Below are 18,948 nucleotides of genomic sequence, written 5' to 3' on the forward strand. Positions count from 1 at the left end.
CCTTGAACAACATGGGTTTGAACTGCAGAGGTCCACTTATATGCGGATTTTTTTCAATAGTAAATACTACAGCACTACACGATCTGCAGTTGGGTGAATCCCCAGATGTGCAATCATGGATATGGAAAAACTATGGATACAGAGGAACCATGATATGGAGGGCTGACTTTAAGTTATACATGGATTTTTTTACTTCACAGAGGGTTGACGCCCCTAACCCCCATTGTTCAAGGGTCAACTGTAATTTGATGTGTTTAAAATACCTAGTAAATACACAGAGGAGCTGAGAGACATTTGGAAAGGACAGCAACCAGTTATGAATATTGGGCTAAGGAGTCTGGATTTCAGTCGATAAAAGAATCCATTAAAGGGGTACATGAGGGACAGTGACAGGGCAGAGGAAGAGGGAAAGAAACACAGACAGACATATACACATATGCAAGCCATGTCCAGAGGTGTGGTTAGATAAGATTGATTTGGCTGTCAGCTCTGTTCAGGTAGAGTGACGAACATGAGCCAGACAAGGGATTAGGTGCTAGAGACACTGGGCAAACAATAGCAGGACACGAACAGTTTACTGTCTCTTCTCCACTAGACATATTTGGGAGGCCCGGAAAGGTTAAATAACACCCTTGGGCTTTCATTTTCCTGCACAAAAATAGGCCTATGACCATTGGTCTAATGACAACAGAAACAAAATGCCTATGTTCAATAGCGGCCATATAAAAATATAAGAGAAGCAACTCTCAGCTTTCTTCTGATACCTAAGAAAATAGAAAAGCTTTCTCATATCTCTCAGCTATTTCAGATACTTTTTTTTTTTTTTGGCGGTACGCGATCCTCTTACTGTTGTGGCCTCTCCCGTTGTGGAGCACAGGCTCCGGACACGCAGGGTCAGCGGCCATGGCTCACAGGCCCAGCCGCTCCGCAGCATGTGGGATCTTCCTGGACCAGGGCACGAACCTGTGTCCCCTGCATCGGCAGGCGGACTCTCAACCACTGTGCCACCAGGGAAGCCCTCAAATACTTTTTATTCAAGGGAGCCTGGATCTGTGGTTGTATCACACATGGCAGTAATAAATAAGTGATAATAAATCCTTCATACTTCCTAAAGTGACCATTATGGATTTCCAAGCTACTAAAAATACAGCACTAACAATAAAAATTAGTTCTAGACACTGATATTTAAAATATGAGGCTTGGATGATAAAGAATAGAATAGTGATTAGATATCTAATTTTCACCTCTCTTCCACGAAGTAAAAACAACAACACACACCTATACTCCTAATATATTTAGAAGTAGCCCAGAGTTTAGTTTAACTATTTGATTAGTTATCACCAATTCTCCATTCCAAACATTCAATAAAACCCAAAAGCTTGGGACTTCCCTGGTGGTGCAGTGGATAAGGCTACGCGTTCCCAATGCAGGGGGCCCGGGTTCGATCCCTGGTCAGGGAACTAGATCCCACATGCATTCCGCAACTAAGACTGGGCACAAACAGATAAATAAATAAATAAAATTAAAAAACAAAACAACAACAATAAAAAAAACCAAAAGCTTGGGACTACACCATCTGACTGCTAAATTAATTACACAGTACATAAAAAGACAAGCCAACTGAGCAAGTTATCCTACAGCTGACCACTCTTCTCCTTTGCCTTCTTATTCTATATCTTACTATAATAGTTTTATGAATTTAATGGTTTATATGGCTCTCTTAATAGTCTGTTTGCTCCATGGGGGCCAAAGCCATGTCATATCTATCTATCTCTAGCACCCAGACCAGTGCCTGATACATAACTGGCATGCACATGCATGTGCACATATGTGTGTTTGTATGAGTGAGTATGTATAAAGGATAAATGATTACTTCAAGGGAACTGGCCTTAGAAAGAAGATGAGAGAAAAGAGAACTACTTTGACAACCAACATTGTACTATCTCATGGAAAGTTACTTGAAGAGGAATTCTTACCTGGCGTGTCATTACAAAATATGCATACATTGCCATGGCACTTCCATAAGTGATGAAGTAGGTAACTGGCTCCATGATGTCCCAGGAATATTCCCACCAGGTAAGCCGGGCCAAAATGCCAAACTGCGTGGCCATGTAGGCAAGTCCACCCCATAGCACCAAAGTGGTCCTCTTCTCAGCTTTTCTGCTAATCTCAATTCGTACCTACAGGGCACACGTGACTGGTCAACTGTAAAGCATTTTGACATAGAACCAATTTTAAACTCTTATTTAAACTGTTCAATGTTCACTAAAGAAACAGGGCTTGTAATCAAGACATAAGTTAGTCTCAATTCTAGGAAATATAGTTTGTCTTCCTAAATAATATCTGTAGTTTTTACTGAGTACTATTTTATAGGCATAACATTTTTGATACACTTGTATTTTATGTTTCATCCTAGAAGTAGCTGAAAATATGGTGAAATTATGGGAGTGAATAAGTTAGTTTCAGCGGGTCTTTATCCAACCACAAGATTGCTTTCTTTGAAAGAGAGAAATAAAAACATGCCAATGTTCTCTCACTGTAGCGTACAAGATTTAATCTATCATTAGTTTTTTACTCAAAAGGTCTACTAGGGGCAAAACAGCACAGTGGGTCAGAGCATGGACTCTGGATTCAGAATGGCTGAGTTTAGGCCCTGATCTGCACATTACCATAACTTCATTAATGAGTTGTTCTGAGGATTAAATAAGAGAATACAAGTAAAATACTTAGGATAATTCCTAGCACATAGTAAATATTCAATAAGGGATGATAATTATTTTGCTATAATTGGTACATTAAAAAATGCTTTACATTTTGAAAATACCAGATTTAAATTTCATCCCCCTTCACAACAGTTCCTCAAATTTAATTTAGCCAACATTTCTAATGGTCTTAAATTTAATGAAAACAACCTTGAGATATGTGTTCCTTACTTTTAAAGAAATCAGAAAAAGCACAGTATTAAGAGTATTTGTTCCCTTCCTTAATCTCTAATATAGTCTGGTTTCTTAAAATGGAAATACTTGTATTTTTATTAAAAAAAAAAAGGATGACACACGTTCATTGTAAAACACTTACTAGGAAAGTATAAAGAAGAAAAATCATTCATAATCCTACTATTCTATTAGCATTTGGGAATATGTTCCGATTTTTTTCTTTGTATATATGTGTATGTGTGTGTGTGTGTGTGTGTGTTGTGTGTATGGCTATATGCATAATACACTTAAAAACTGGATCATAGTATGCACTAATATACACATTTTGTAATTTACTTTTCATAAAATATCATGAAGTGTTTTCTATAGAATATTAGATCTACATGATTGTTTTTAACAGTTGCATAATATTCCATATAATATTAATTCTTAAGTTGGCTAAAATGATTATCCACCTCGCTTAGAACCCTTCTTGATCAGCAATTATTACAATCTTTGTTGTAAAAGTAGTAAGTCTGGTTAAGGGCAGTATATTTAGATCTCAAAGCTCTATGTCCATTATCAAGGCTCCAAACTATTCCTTTTTAAGTCCTTTCTTAGCTTTAATCAGAAGCTTTTTATGATTCAGTTCCCAAAACTAGTGGACTAGTTTGATTGACACAATGCAATCACACAAAACTCGGAGGGGAAAAAAGCAAACATATATGCTCTGGAAAAAATACTGGTGAAGAGAAAAGTGTGAAATTTGAATCTGCACCTTTTCCAGGGGCGCCAGTTGTTCTTTGAGATCTTCTAATCTTTCGATAAGCTCCCTTTCCTTGTTTAACTGGTGCTGCTCGATGCACAAAGTAGTGTATAACTGCTGGACCAGTGTCTTTACATCGTTCAGTGTTGCTGCGTTTTCATAGCTTAAGAGGTCTGAAAGAAAAAGATTACATTTAAAAAAAAAATATGCCTTAAATGAAGAGTTGCTATTCTTAGGGCTATTAGTGATAAGAACAAGGCAGATTCATCCACTATAGGGGTCCCACCTTCAATGTTAAACTGAAGGAAAGGGATAGTTCCTTTTTAAAAAGGAAGAGTCTATAAATCCTACAAAGTAAGTTCATATTTGGGCAACTTGAAAATTTTGAAGCCAACATCCACCATTATATTCTTGGAAGTATAAGTGCTACAAATGAGGCTACGAGTAATAATAATCTTCATTAGATAAAGACAAAAAATTTAAAGTAATATGTCAAAAACTAGTAGAGAGGCTTAGAATTAATCTGATTATCATGCTTATTAAAATTCAGATCTAAAATTTATCTGTGGTCTTGCCATTTTAAGTGGTCATTTTTTCCCTTTAGTAACTAACACTTAAGGAAAAAATATACAGTATTTCAAATTTGCAAATACAAGGGTATAAATAAAAATATCATTATCCTAATAATCTTAGCCCCTATATACCTTCCCCCTAGCATATCAATTTTTATTTATTCCCGTTGGGCAAAGACATAGAGTAGCTGTATGGGTCTCAATATCAAGCTTGAAACGGCATGAAGTTATGAGAATAACTAAAAAGGTAAAAGATTAAATAATTCTTTGATTCAATATCCTCTTCTGTGAGTAGCATGTGCTTCTAGAAATCTAAAAATTATGTTTTGAAAATTTAATAAAAAGTCAGCTGATCTCAGCTGTCAAATAACTTTTTAAAAAGCAACAGAAGTAAAGCTTTTGTTTTAGAATCTTATTAGCCTTAAATGTGACATTTTGTTAGCTACAGCAGAAGGTCAGCCTTTTTCTAAGTCAAAATAAGCCACAGTCAGAATTAGTCATGTGTGTATTTCAAATATTCTTCAAGGATGTCCTTTAGTACAGTTATCACAGAAATTCAATCAATAAAAAAATCCAAATAAGGGTAGCAAATTGGATTAGAGAAGAGCTGATATAGTAAAATGGGATATACCACCTAGCATAGTATCTTGCATGCTTCAATAAATGTGTGCTGCATTAATGGGAACAGATAAAAGCAAGAACACTTTGAGTTCTAGAAGTCGTCTATGTCAACAGAGTCTGCTTTGCACTAAAGTTGCAGCTCACATTCACATACGGTTCTACACTTTCCAAAGTTACAAAAAGAGAAAACTGCACTCTAGAATGTCATAGTGAAGTGGTAGAGTCCATGCCTCCTGACCCCCCAGGCCTGGAACTGAGTTATGAGGCTTTTACTTTATCAATATTAATATTTCTCCTGCAAGCTCAGTCCTCTTTCTTTCTTTTTTTATTATTTATTTTATTTTTTGCTGCGTTGGGTCTTTGTTGCTGCACGTGGGCTTTCTCTGGTTGCAGTGAGCGGGAGCTACTCTTTGTTGTGGTGCATGGGCTTCTCACTGCAGTGGCTTCTCTTGTTGTGGAGCACAGGCTCTAGGCGCGCAGGCTTCAGTAGTTGTGGCTCACGGGCTCTAGAGCGCAGGCTCAGTAGTTGTGGTGCACAGGCTTAGTTGCTCTGCAGCATGTGGGATCTTCCCGGACCAGGGCTCAAACCCGTGTCCCCTGCATTGGCAGGCAGATTCTTGACCACTGCGCCACCAGGGAAGTCCTCAATCCTCTTTCAAAAAGATAATTTTTTAGGTAGGTATAAATTATCTATGGTAAACAAAATTCTCTCGCATATATTATCCCATATTTATCCTCATGGCAGCATATAATCCACAATTTATAAACGAGGAATTTTGAGTCCTAGAGAGCTAAGATGAACAAACATTTTTGTATTAGGTACTGATCTATTCACTAGAGAGGGGAAAAAATCAAATATGAGGTGGTTTCTCTCCTTAATGAGGTCAAATAATGATATTCACAAAGCTGCATGGCTAGCAGGGAGTGGGAAAAGATCTTCTGACTGGTAGTCCAATGACTTTTCTATTCCATGTCCTTTCTTTTTCCATTTCCACTTTCAATACCATAATTACACTGTATTTGCTTAGAAATCCAAGGAGGGAGAAAAGGAGGGGGGAAGGGAGGAAAGAAGGAAGCAAGCAAACAAACTAAACAGACCCTCTCCTCTTCCTTTTCCTAATGAAGCACACACACGTTAATGATCAAATATGTATAGACAATCATAACCTGAAAATCTATAAAATCTGAACTCAGGCTTGGTATTTGTTTTATAAAAGAGCTTCTATTAGAATGTCATTCATCGAAGACTTATTCTTTTAAAATTAATATTCATATTACAGGTTCTGCTGTGTAGAAAATTTATTTTTTATATCAGTCTCTTCTCTCATGGCTTCTTCTGTGTTTTATGTTATAGGTAGAAACATATTTCTCACTCCAAGTTTGTAAAACTATTTCTCTTTTGATTTTTTTCACTATGATAAATTATAAAATAAGCAGCTAAGTGAATGATAATATACATTCATACAATGTAACACATAGCAGCTGTGAAAAAGAATAAGGAATTCTTTATGTTCTGGTATTTTAAGATCTTCAGAATACACTGTTAGGTAAGAAAAGCAGTTTGGTGGTTTTATACCTTGACATCTAGTTAAACTGGAATTATGTTTCCCCATATATCCCAAATTCCCTGTATGGTTCTGAATTAGAGTTAGCCAAAACAGAGATTCAAGTGAGGTTTTAGAAGGCAGAAGTGAAGCAGAAGCCATCATGCTCTGAAGGTTGTCGTTAGTAGTGAGAGACAGATGCAGAGGTGCCTGGAGATGCCAGTGTGTGCCTGCTCTCCCTGGCTCTGCATCCAGCTCTTTTTTCTCAACTGCCACCTCTGATGATTAACAGCAAATCCACACCCACAGCCAGATGCAGCTTTCTAAAGCTGTGCTGTCCAAAACAGGAACTGTTTGCTGTGTGTGGCTATTTAAATTAATTAAAATGAAATAGAATTTAAAATTCAGTTTCTCAGCCATACTAGCCACATTTCAAGTGCTCAATAGGCACATGTGACTGATGGCTACCATATTGGACAGTGCAGAAATGGAACATTTTCATTGTCACAGAAAGTTCTATTTGATAACACTGTCCTAGGGATCTCTCTACCAGCCCTCCTTTGTTAATTTTTCTTATCCTAGTAGTTGGACGCACTTGAATTTCCAGGTTCCCTGGCAAGCTCTGATTTGTCCACATGTGCCATCACTTCAAACTTATTAACTTTTCTCTGATCTTCCAGGCTCCCCTTTACAGACTCTTACTTCTTTACCTTCATCTACAACTGTACAAAGTCTCATTCCTATAATCTTTTATTCCACTTTATTCACATGCTTCTGCTTCCCCAATTGAACCCTGACCGACATGAACAGTATATGTATGATATGCTATTATTTGCATAAAAAGGGAAAAAAGATTATGCATTCACATTTGCTTATGAATGCACTGACTCTCTGATAGGAAACAAGAAACTAAGAACAATGCTTGCTGGTAAGAGGAGAAAAGGGTGGCTGTGAAACAGGGATGAGAAAATCTTTTCCCATATGTTCTTTGACTTTGGGAGTTGAACATTGTGAATGCATTATCATTCAAAACAAATAAAATTTAATGTGCTACAACATACATTCAAACAGCAAGGAAAAGACTATAAAATGATAATTCATAGGAGATCAATCTCACAGATGTCCACTTCTAGACCTGGCTGAACAGAGAGTTGTTATTTTTCTGATCAGTAAAGCCCTGGTAAACTCAAGAGACTTAGCTTTATTTTGTTAGATTTTCTTGACAGGAAGAATATGCTTCCAAGGTATTGTCATGGTAGAGGAAAACAACAACCTCAAACCCTTGACCCTTAAAAATCTGCCCACCTATTTGGAGATGAAATTATAGGAAGAGAGAAGGTAAATCTGCTAATGGCTTAACAAAAACACTTCTGGATGATCCGTGTATGCTTCCCTAAAAATGCAATTAAGATGTTTATTAACGTTTCTTCACATGCCATCAGTGCCAGGATAATTAAGGTACACAAAGACAGGAAGATGTGCACAAATAATGGGGATTAAAAAGTCTTTTCAGCTACTATAATGGTTTGGGAAGGATTCTGGCTATCTGAGTCTCTGATAAGGTATTCATTATAGTTGGTATTTGGTTTGCCTGTTCAACATTTTCTCTCAATTACTTACATTATTAGGAGAGAAGCAAGGTCTCCAATATCCTCTGGATGGATAAATGGGGGAAAGGGCTTAGTGTTGCCAATCAAGATGAGTTTCCTTAGCACAAAAACTTTCAACGACCAGTGGTCACAGGGGAACCCAGCCATATACAGCTTTGGTAACCAAAAGAATGCAATGGAACTTGCAACTAGCCTTGCTGCTATGACCTGCCCCCTTGTTCCATTTCAGTTTTTTCCTGCCTCTTCCCTCCAATTTTGGCATTAGGTACAAGGGTTGCCAGTACTTAGGTATTCGTAATACCTATGACTGCCAATCCCACATAAACATCAAACATGGCTATATTAGATCCTATATGAATAAGCCCTCTATCCTCAGTGCCTGGTGAAGTATGTGAAGTTAAGGTTTACTGGTGCACAACATTCATAGAGCATTTTTAGTTCTAAAGTGCTATCCATGCACAAGGAAAAGAAAAATAGGAGAGAAAAGAGAAAATTAAAGGGGCGTAAGGAATGAGTAGAAAAAAACTGTGTCAAAACTTAAAACTATTCTGGAAAAGTTTTCCTTCATTAACTATTTTAACTTTTATTAGATAAAGTATATTTGTTCCATCTGCTTCATGTATATATAAAATCCTAGTGTTCTTCTCATTATCTAATACCCAAAACCTAGTGCCTTCAACTTCTTTTCTCCATTCAGCTTTTTCACTAAAAACAGTTACAATGTGGGGAAGAGTTTACTCATCTGTATGATCGGCATCCCTCTCAAATACAGAAATTCAACTGTCCTCTTACTCACCACAGCTGACAAACAGTGGTGACTTGGAGGACGATAATATGATGGAAACAAAATGAAAAACTATCTTACGTTTATTTCAAAAGAAAAAAAGATTTTTTTTACTATGTTTTAAAAATGGAGGGAAAAGTGTTTATGAACTTAAAACAGTATTATTTAAGCTTCTGTGAAAAAAGTATATAATGACATAATTGCTCATTGACTAATAATAACAGAGCTGAGAGATTTGATGTCTAAATTTAAATATTAAAATGGTCTTTTAAAGTGTTATACTAATGCTACTATTGAGCTTACCAAATTTCATACTTCAAATTACAATTATCCCATGAATTATAGACTTCTGACGCTTGCAAACTTCACATTCTAATTGACTTCTAGGGAAGGTGGACAGATATCCCACAGTTCTGAGATACAGATAAAACAAAGAGTTGTAAGGCTGCCAAACTGATTACCAGAGAATCAAACATAATTTCTCCCCTTTTCAGTTTCTACCTTTACTTTCCCTATTCAACTTGAGAATAGCCTTATTTAAAAAATTAAAACTTTCATTTCTCTTTTAAAAACACAGCATTAGACAAGATGGTTAGAATTATTCATTGATTAAAATACCTCTAGTTTTTGACAACATAAATCTTTACTTTCCTGACTGTTATACTTTATATAAGAATATATTAGTCAACTTTTAATATTTTACTAATGCAGTAGAAAATCAAAATAGAATGAACTCCCTAGGAAATTCACATACACACATAAGGTCTATCCATGTTGTTGCAAATGGCAGGGTTTCCTTCTCTCTCATGGCTGAATAATATTTTAGATACACATACACACACACACACACACACACACACACACACACACACACACACACACACTACATCTTCTTTATCCATTCATCTGTAGATGGACACTTAGGTTGTTTCCATAGCTTGGCTATTGTGAATAATGCTGCAATGAACATGGGAGTATAGATATCTCTTTGAGATTCTGATTTCATTTCCTTTGGATATATACACCAAAGTGGAATTGCTGGATCATACAGTAGTTCTATGTTGGTCAAAGGGTACCAATTTTCCAATTATAAGATGAATAAGTTCTGGGAATCTAATGTACAGCATGGTGACTAGAGTTAACAAAACTGTAATGTATACTTGAAAGTGGGTAAGAATGTAGATCTCAAGTGTTCTCATCAAAAAGAAATGGTAATTATGTGAGATGATGGAGGTATTAACTAATCCTGTTGTGGTAATCATTTCTCAACATATAAGTGTATCAAATCATCACACTGTATACTTTAAACTACACAGTGTTATATGTCAATTATATGTCAATAAAGCCAGAAAAAAATAAAGAGCAAATTTAAAGAACAAAAAAAAAACTGAGTAAAATAAGGCCTGTACTTCTGTTATTTTAAAGAGAACATCTAGTCCAAGAATCAGGGAATAAAGAAGAAAAACATATTAGTATAGTTAATATATAGCTAACAATCCTTGGTCTACATGTTCAATTATTCCAACTTAATAAAATCTGATTCAGTAATGTCTTACTATCTAAAGGATTCTTTAACTCATTTAACTCGCTCAATATAGGATGACTACCTAAGTCAATGGGGTATACAAAAATCACAGTGCCTTCCCTCTGATCATTTGAAAAGAAAAGGAATGAAGAATTCAGAGAAGAGAATAATCACTTCTGGTTGGCTGGGAGTAAGAAAAAGAAAGAATGGGATCATGGAAGAGCCGACATTGATGATTTTGACCTGAGGAAATAGGAGGTTAGGAATAAAAGAAAAAGGCATCTTAGAGGAAAGGTGAGAAAACACTGAGATGGTAAAGGAAAGAGCAAAGGAACTAGAGGGTGGAGGAAAAGTAGGAATCTTTTAAGAGGAAAAGAGAAAAACTTTAAAGGTAGATGTGGACCAGATTTTGGAGGCATTCAATACTTAGGCTTTTACTTAGAACTTTTTCTACATTAGACACAATTCTCAAAAGCAGAATGGAAAATAACAAATGTCCTAGGAAGCTGATGGAGGGGGTGGTGGTGGTGGAAGGGGAATTAACGACAGCAGTGAGTGACAATGAACATCAAGGGCAAAGAGAGAAAGATGACCAAAAGAGACACACTTCAAAATGTTATTTTAGAGGGCTATTTAATAGCATCAGTACTGTGCAATGCCATATTGGAGTGTGGGGTGAAAAGAAAAATCAGTAAAACTAACTTTGTCTTTATTTAAATTTTTGATATTTTGTTTATCATAGATTTTTTGCATTAACTTTGGTTTTTAAAAGTAGTTCATGAAAATATTTGATTACTGAGTTTTCTGGCACTGGAGGCAAATATCCCATTTTTTCGCATAAAAGCATATTCTCGTCCGAAGTTCCCAAGGACTATTATTGTACAATAGTTGACTTTCAAACTGCTAACCTTGAGCCATCAAAAAAGGGGGTTAATTCCTGTTACAAATGTTTAAGAGGACAGGGAATTCCATAATTTTTAAAAAAGATTCCCCCAGTGGGCTTCCCTGGTGGCACAGTGGTTGAGAGTCCGCCTGCCGATGCAGCGGATGCGGGTTCGTGCCCCGGTCCGGGAGGATCCCGCATGCCGCGGAGCAGTTGGTCCCGTGAGCCATGGCCGCTGAGCCTGCGTGTCCGGAGCCTGTCCTCCGCAACGGCAGAGGCCACAACAGTGAGAGGCCCGCGTACCACAAAAAAAAAAAAAAAGATTCCCCCAGTAACGTTATTAAAATAATATGACTTTTAGCTTGTATGGAAGGAAGGAGTTTAAGTTATGTAGAACACTCATTTATGCGAAACAGTGACAAGAGCCGATAATAAAGCATTCTGGTGTCTATGTTTTAGTCAGTGTACTAGCGAAGTGCTACCTATATGTAAAACTTTGACTGCTCTTTGAATACTGTTTCTCAACTTTACCCAGGGGAAAAAAAGTTCCTTCCAAAAGCCGTCCTCACATTTCTCTGACCTTATCAAGGTTACTTGTTACCTCTCTTTGGTGGTCGTACATGATACGTTAAGTCATTAATGACCAGTTTAAAGTCGTCAAGGAGGAGGAGGTCTATTCCTGTTGAGGCAGCAACTCGAACGCCATCTGTGAAAATTTAAATGTGAAAATTTTAAGGTCATATGTCCATAATTATTCAAGAATGGTCAGGAAAAAAGCAATCCTCAAAATAGATTTTAAAATTATGTCTTCTCTTTTAAATTTCAGTTAACTTTTTGCCTTATCCCTAAATTCTATGCTAAACAAAGCTTATACTATCTGAGGCTTTTTGTTTTCATGGCAATCTTTTTGGTGAAGATTTAACAACGTGTTTTTCTGGAAGAACTTTATGAACAAGTGAAATAATTACATAGATGTATAGCCGTCAGCTGGAAATCTAGGGTCACTGGGAGAGGTGCATGGATGTCTATGATGGAAGTTGTTTGAGTAAAACACCCAATGTTTTCTAATATATGGTACTTTGCAGTATAGCTACTGATTAGTTGCCAATAATCCAGTAGGGGCAGATGCTAGGTTTAGCAAAGTACACCAAGCTGATCTATTAATTACATTACAAGATGAGTTGAGAATTAAGAATATTTAAAATATTTAAACTACAGAAATGTGGCAAATTAGCAACAACTGAGTAAATCCAAGGGTAAATAGGTACTTACTGTACTAGGCTTTTACGTTTTTCTGTAGGTTTAAAATTTTTCAAAGTGAAAGTGGGAAAAATGTAAGGCGCTTAAAAAGTAAATAAATGAAATGGATATCATGTCAAATGGGAATTTTTAGTGCCTTATTTTATATTGTTTTCAAACCATATGTCTTCATTTTGTAAACATTTATGTGAAAGACCTAAGAAGATTTAAAAAGAAGGCGTAATATTTCATATCTTCAGAGATGATGGCTCAACTACTAGAAAAGTTTATTCTACACCTAAGGTAATGACAAAAGGTCTCAAAAGTATAAATGTGATTGATGGTTCATCTTTGCCCATGGCATTATATGTGAGGTGCTTTTGAATGAGATCCCTGTGTATATACCCTTGCTAAAACTGAGCAATCATATTCTGAAAATTGGGAGAAAAATCACTGTCTCTCTTGACATTTGCTAAGCAAAAGATTGTGTCCTAAAGTTAAGAGCATGGGATTCTTTTGCAGTGGTGTATGTGTGTGTGTGTGTGTGTGTGTAAAAACAATTTGGAGTGAAATGATGGGTGGGTGGGAATTAATAATGAAGGTGTATGCCCAGTAGTAGGATTGCTGGGTGGTATGGCAGTTCTATTTTTAGTTTTTTAAGGAACCTCCATACTGTTCTCCATAGTGGCTGTATCAATTTATATTCCCACCAACAGCATGGGAGGGTTCCCTTTTCTCCACACCCTCTCCAGCATTTATTGTTTCTTGATTTTTTTATAATGGCCATTCTGACTGGCGTGAGGTGATGGCTCATTGTAGTTTTGACTTGCATTTCTCTAATGATTAGTGATGTCGAGCATATTTTCATGTGCCTCTTGGCCATCTGTATGTCTTCCTTGGTGAAATGTCTATTTAATGGCCTATGTGGGAAAAGAACCTAAAAAAGAGTGGATATATGTAAATGTATAACTGATTCACTTTGCCGTACAGCAGAAACTAACACAACATTGTAAAGCAACTAGGCTCCAATAAAAATTAAAAAAAAAAAATAATGAAGGTGACTATACCTGGTGAATAGATTGCAACTCTGTCAATTCCCCGATCCTCTTCTTGTAGTTGTCGTAAAAACACACCAACAGAGTCTGAGATAGGTTTGAGTGTGAACTGGCAGCGTTCACGCCGGGATGGTAGCCTCACAGATATCACAGGTAACCCATTTTGATACACCACTGTCACATCTGAATGAAAAAGACCCATAACCATATGATAATTAGATTTCATTATAAGTTAAAGTGACATTATTAATCTTCTTAAATGGGGTTTTTTTATTATTAGTGTGGCTTAAAATGTTTTCTAAGGTTCAAGAATATGCCCTTTAGCTTTAGTTGAAGGTTATTCCAGGAAATGGCTTATGGAAGATCATATCTATCACACAACACTTCGCAGAAAAAAGAAAATATGCAAAGGATTATCTTTTAAGTGGGTCAAGGAGACGCTTTCCCAGGAATTTAAGGTAAAGTTCTTGGTATTGGTGAATACAAACCCTGAATCCATTTAGTAAATTTTTATTAAGTAGCCAGAGATTGCTGGGCCAAATTCTATACCCTGTAGGAGGTGGCTCTCGGGAGCCAGAGCTTTTTTAAGAATCTGTGGGGAATGACATGTGAAAGTACACTAATAAGTGAGACTTACTCAAGGATAATCAACTCATATTTCTGTAGTACATATAATATTATAACCAAGGTGCTTGATAAGTAAGCATTCTCTTATACAACTTGGACATATTATGATATAATAAAAAACAATTCCTTTTAAGTTCTCTTGAACATTTTCCTGAGGTTAGCAAGAGGCCAAAGCTCAACTTTTGGGATTTACTAACAAAACGTTATTAAGGGAACCATTATAATAAGCTACACAACTGAAAGGATTTTCTACAACAGAACGGCACAGAATTCCTTATTTCCTTATCTTGTTCCTTAACTGTCTTGATTTATAGAACCTTAGTCCCTAAAACAAATGCCAGAATAACTCTTTCAAAAAAATTTTCAAATGAATCTTTTAATAAATAAATTTTGAACCAGAATTTTTTACACAAGCAACCAAGCATTTAAAGATGATAATTTAGGGATTTCCCTGATGGCACAGTGGATAAGACTTCGTGCTCTCAATGCAGGGGGCCTGGGTTCAATCCCTGGTCAGGGAGCTAGATCCCACATGCATGCTGCAACTAAAAGTTCACATGCCACACTAAGGAGCCCATGTTCTGCAATTAAGGAGCCCACCTGCCACAACTAAGACCTGGTGCAACCAAATAAATAAATAAATATTAAAAAAAAAATAAAGATGATAATTTATCACTAGTCTGTGAAAGGAAAACAGGGTTTAGAATCAAATCTGGTATGGAATCCAGCCAAAAATAATAAATAAATAAATTTAAAAAACCCACTTAGCATACTGCTTTAAGATGAGTGATGTTTCTTTTTAAAAAATGTTTTTAAATTTAATTAATTAATTAATTTTTGGCTGTGTTGGGTCTTCTTTGCAGCATGCGGGCTTTCTCTAGTTGCAGCGAGCAGGGGCTACTCTTCGTTGCGGTGTGCAGCCTGCTCATTGCGGTGGTTTCTCTTATTGCGGAGCACAGGCTCTAGGCGCCCGGGCTTCAGTAGTTGTGGCTCATGGGCTCTAGAGCACAGGCTCAGTAGTTGTGGCACACGGGCTTGGTTGCTCTGCGGCATGTGGGATCTTCCCAGACCAGGGCTCAAACCCTTGTCCCCTGTGTTGGCAGGCGGATTCTTAACCACTGCACCACCAGGGAAGTCCCTAATAATGTTTCTTTATTAGCTTTTTTTAAGACTCAAAAGATACACTCTATAAAGTTTTTAAGGATTCGTATCCCTCAAAATTGAAGAGCCGAGAGGAAACATACATAGAATAATAATGTTCTGGAGATTCTAAATGCATCAAACTTTTCATAGTTGTAGTCATTTACATCTTATTTCCTCGCCTGGTCTAGTAAATTATAATGCCTACAATGAATACAAAAGCCTCACACTACATTGTTCCGTGACTTAAATTTTAAAAGTAACCCTTATTGAAGCATAGTTTATAAATAACAATGTACACTCTTATTTTAAATGAACATTTGATGAATTTTGACATAATAATCAAGATAAAGAACATTTCCATTAGCCCCCCCAAATTCTCTTGATCCGACTCAAGTTAACCCCTGGGCAACTATTGATTGGATTTTTTCACCACAGATTATATTTAGTTTTTCTAGAGTTTTACACTACTGGAATCATACAGCATGTACTCTTTTGTATCTGGCTTCTTTCTTTCAGCATAATGATTCTGAGATTCACCAGTGTTGCTGCATGCATTAGTAGTTAATTTGTTTTTATTGCTGAGTAGCATTTAAAATTGTGGATACACCACAATTTGTTCAACCATTCACCTGTTGATTGACATGTGGATTGTTTCCAGTTTTGGACTACTATGAATAAACCTTTTATGATTATTTACTCACAAGTCTTTGTGTGGACATATGGTATACCTTTTCTCATCCTTTTACGTTTAACCTACCCACGTCTTTATATTTCAAGTGGGTTTCCTGCAGGCAGCATATGGTTGAGTCTTCCTATTTTATCCAATCTGACAATCTGTCTTTTAATTAAAGTGTGTATATCATTAGCATTTAATAAATTATAAATATTGTTGTGTATGTCTGCCACCTTGCTACTTTTCTTGACTCAACTCTTCTTTCTTCCACTTTTCTTCGATTCATGCCCTCTTTTAGATTAACTGAGTATTTTTTTTACTACATTTAATCTCTATTATTGGCTTATTAACTGTACCTTTTCATGTTTTGGGGTTACTCTATAGCAGGTATTGCCAAATTTTTTCTGTTCAGGGTTAGACAGACATTAAATACTTTAGGCTTTGTAGGCCATAAGATATCTGCTGCAACTTTAGACTCTGCACTGTGGTGCAAAAGCAGCCCTAGGCAGTATGTAAACGAATATGCATGGCTGTTTCAACAAACTTTATTTACAAAAATAAGGAGTGCACTGGACTTGGCCTACTGGGTTTGCTGAACCCTACTCAAGGGTTTACAATATACATCTTTAACTTATCACAGTTAACCTTCAAGTAATATCATACCACTTTAGGTATAGTGTAGAGACCCTTACAACAATATACTTCTATTCCCCCTGTATTGTTCTATATTTTATTTCTACATGTTATAAACCACACATTATTTTTACTTTGATAACTGATTATACTTTAAAGAAATTTTAAAATGAGAAAAATGTCTTTTATATTTATACACATATTTACCCTCTGGTGTTCCTCATTGTTTCTGGTATAGATCCACATTTCCATTTGGTATCATCTTCCTTTTGTCTCAAGAGCTTCCTTAAACATTTCTTGTTGTGCAGATATGTTGACAATAAGTTCTCTCAGTTTTGGTAAAGTGAGAAAAAGTCTTTATTTCATCTTCAATTTTGAAAGACATTTTTGCTATGTAAAATATTCTAGGTTGGCTTTTTTTTTTTCCTTTTAGTGCTCTAAAGAAATTCCCTTCTGGTTTGCACAGTATATGATAAATTTATGTACATTCTTATCTTTGTTCCTTTGTATGTGATATGTCTTTTTCCCTCTCACTGCTTTTAATATTTTCTCTTTATCATTGGTTTTCAGCAATCTGATTATAATGTTCCTTTCTATGGTTTTCTTTATGATTATTCTGTTTGGGAATTGTTAAATTTCTCAGCTCTGGGGGCTCATCGTTCTCATCAAATTTGGAAAAATTTTGGCCATTATTCAAATAGTTTTTATGTCTCCCACCCCTCTCCTTATGGAATTCCAATTACACTTATATTAGACCATGTGGTACTGTCACACAGGGCACTAAAACTCTGTTCATATTATTTTAGTTTTTCCCTCTCAGATTCATTTTGGATAGTTTTAATTGCTATGTATGTCAATGTCACTGATCTTTTCCTCTGTAGTGTTTAATCTGCTATTAATTCCATTTATATTGGTTTTCATTTCAGATATATTTTTCACCTCTAGAAGTTCCCTTTGTTTATTGTTCTATTTTCTATTTTTCTTCATATTATGCTTATGTTTTCTTCTCTCTCTCTGAATATAAGGGTCACATTTATAACTATTTTAAAATCCTCTGTTAATTCCATCATTTCTGTCATTTGTAGATCTGGTTCTAGTGACTGATTCTGGCACCCCCACCCCCCACCCTGCAGCTTCTTCACATGCCTAGTAATTTTTGATGGGAGATTAGACATTGTGACTTTTACATTGCTGAATACCGGATCTTGTTGTATAGTTAAGTTGCTTGCATATTAGCTTGATCCTCTCAGGTCTTTTAAGACAGATCTAGAGAATCCTTTATTCTAGGGCCAATTTGGCCCCACTTCCAAGTTATGGTTCTTCTGAGAGTCTCTGCTGAATGTTCATGTATTCAGTGATGTCTCTCCTCTCTAGCTGCTGGGAAGTCAAATGATTTCTGGCCCTGAGTGAGCACTAAGAGTTATTCATTTTACAGCTTCTGGTAGTTGCTATTTCCTTGGAAGTTGTTATAGCCTGGCCTTGTGGTTTAGAATTTAACCAAACCCTCAGGCTACAAGCTGAAGCAATGTAAGGTTAATTTCATTTGTTTCTCTTTTCTCAGACATCAAAGTCCTGTCTTGCCTACTGTCCAATGTTTAGAAACAGTATTTTCATGTATTCTGTCTGGTGTTCTAGCTGTTGACAGCAGGACAGCAATTCCCACAGCAGTTAATCCTTTGTGGATACATGATTTGAATTTTTACATAAAAACTAAAAAGAAGCAAAGTCAGAAATCTCTGTTTATTCCTTCCAAAAGGAGAGTCTGAGTTTCCTAAGGAAAAAGAGGCCAAAAATAGTAATATAAACTTAATACATAGCATGTACCACCTAAAGTTTTCAATATCTAAAGTAACTTGAAATTTTTTTCATTTTCTTTCTCATTTTTAAAAGAATCCTTAGCAATCCATTGTTTCCGTAAGGTCAGAGCCAGCAACATAAATATCCCTATTAGTTCTATAAGCAGTAATGATGATGGGGTCATAAAATTAGGTGATTAACTTGTCTACCTGGTGCTTTCTTCCCTCCAATCCAGTCTTCTTTCTATTGATATATGCAAAAATATTCACACACAGATTTCAAGAAGTAGACAGAGTTGGATTTAAATAAAAGATAGGAATCTGTGAATCTTAAACACATAAAGTATGGAAGATTTCACTAATACATCAATTTCACAGGAAAGTGCTTAGGGGTTACTGTTTTTAAATAACTGAGACAAAGTCAACAGATAAAATTAAGGTCTTTATCACTCAGTTTAACTTTTTCCTTTAAAGATTATGAAGCCTTTAAAAGGAATTAAATATGAAAGCTTTGAGAAACTCTGCATGGATAGCACATTTCAGAACTGACAAACCTTTATTA

General features: G+C 36.1%; 1 protein-coding gene across 1 annotated transcript in view; it reads right to left on the reverse strand.

Annotated features, from left to right (window-relative positions):
• MCU (mitochondrial calcium uniporter) overlaps positions 1-18,948 on the reverse strand; it is a 209,467-nt gene that overhangs the window by 12,528 nt on the left and 177,991 nt on the right. Inside the window, exons 3-6 of the mRNA XM_067710604.1 lie at positions 13,527-13,697; positions 11,822-11,926; positions 3,694-3,854; positions 1,977-2,180 (exon numbers count right to left, since the gene is read on the reverse strand). Coding sequence (XP_067566705.1) covers positions 1,977-2,180; positions 3,694-3,854; positions 11,822-11,926; positions 13,527-13,697 — 641 coding nt within the window. The remainder of the gene's footprint in view (positions 1-1,976; positions 2,181-3,693; positions 3,855-11,821; positions 11,927-13,526; positions 13,698-18,948) is intronic.

The sequence above is a fragment of the Pseudorca crassidens genome, chromosome 16 (genome assembly GCF_039906515.1).
Source record: "Pseudorca crassidens isolate mPseCra1 chromosome 16, mPseCra1.hap1, whole genome shotgun sequence".
Taxonomy (NCBI): domain Eukaryota; kingdom Metazoa; phylum Chordata; class Mammalia; order Artiodactyla; family Delphinidae; genus Pseudorca; species Pseudorca crassidens.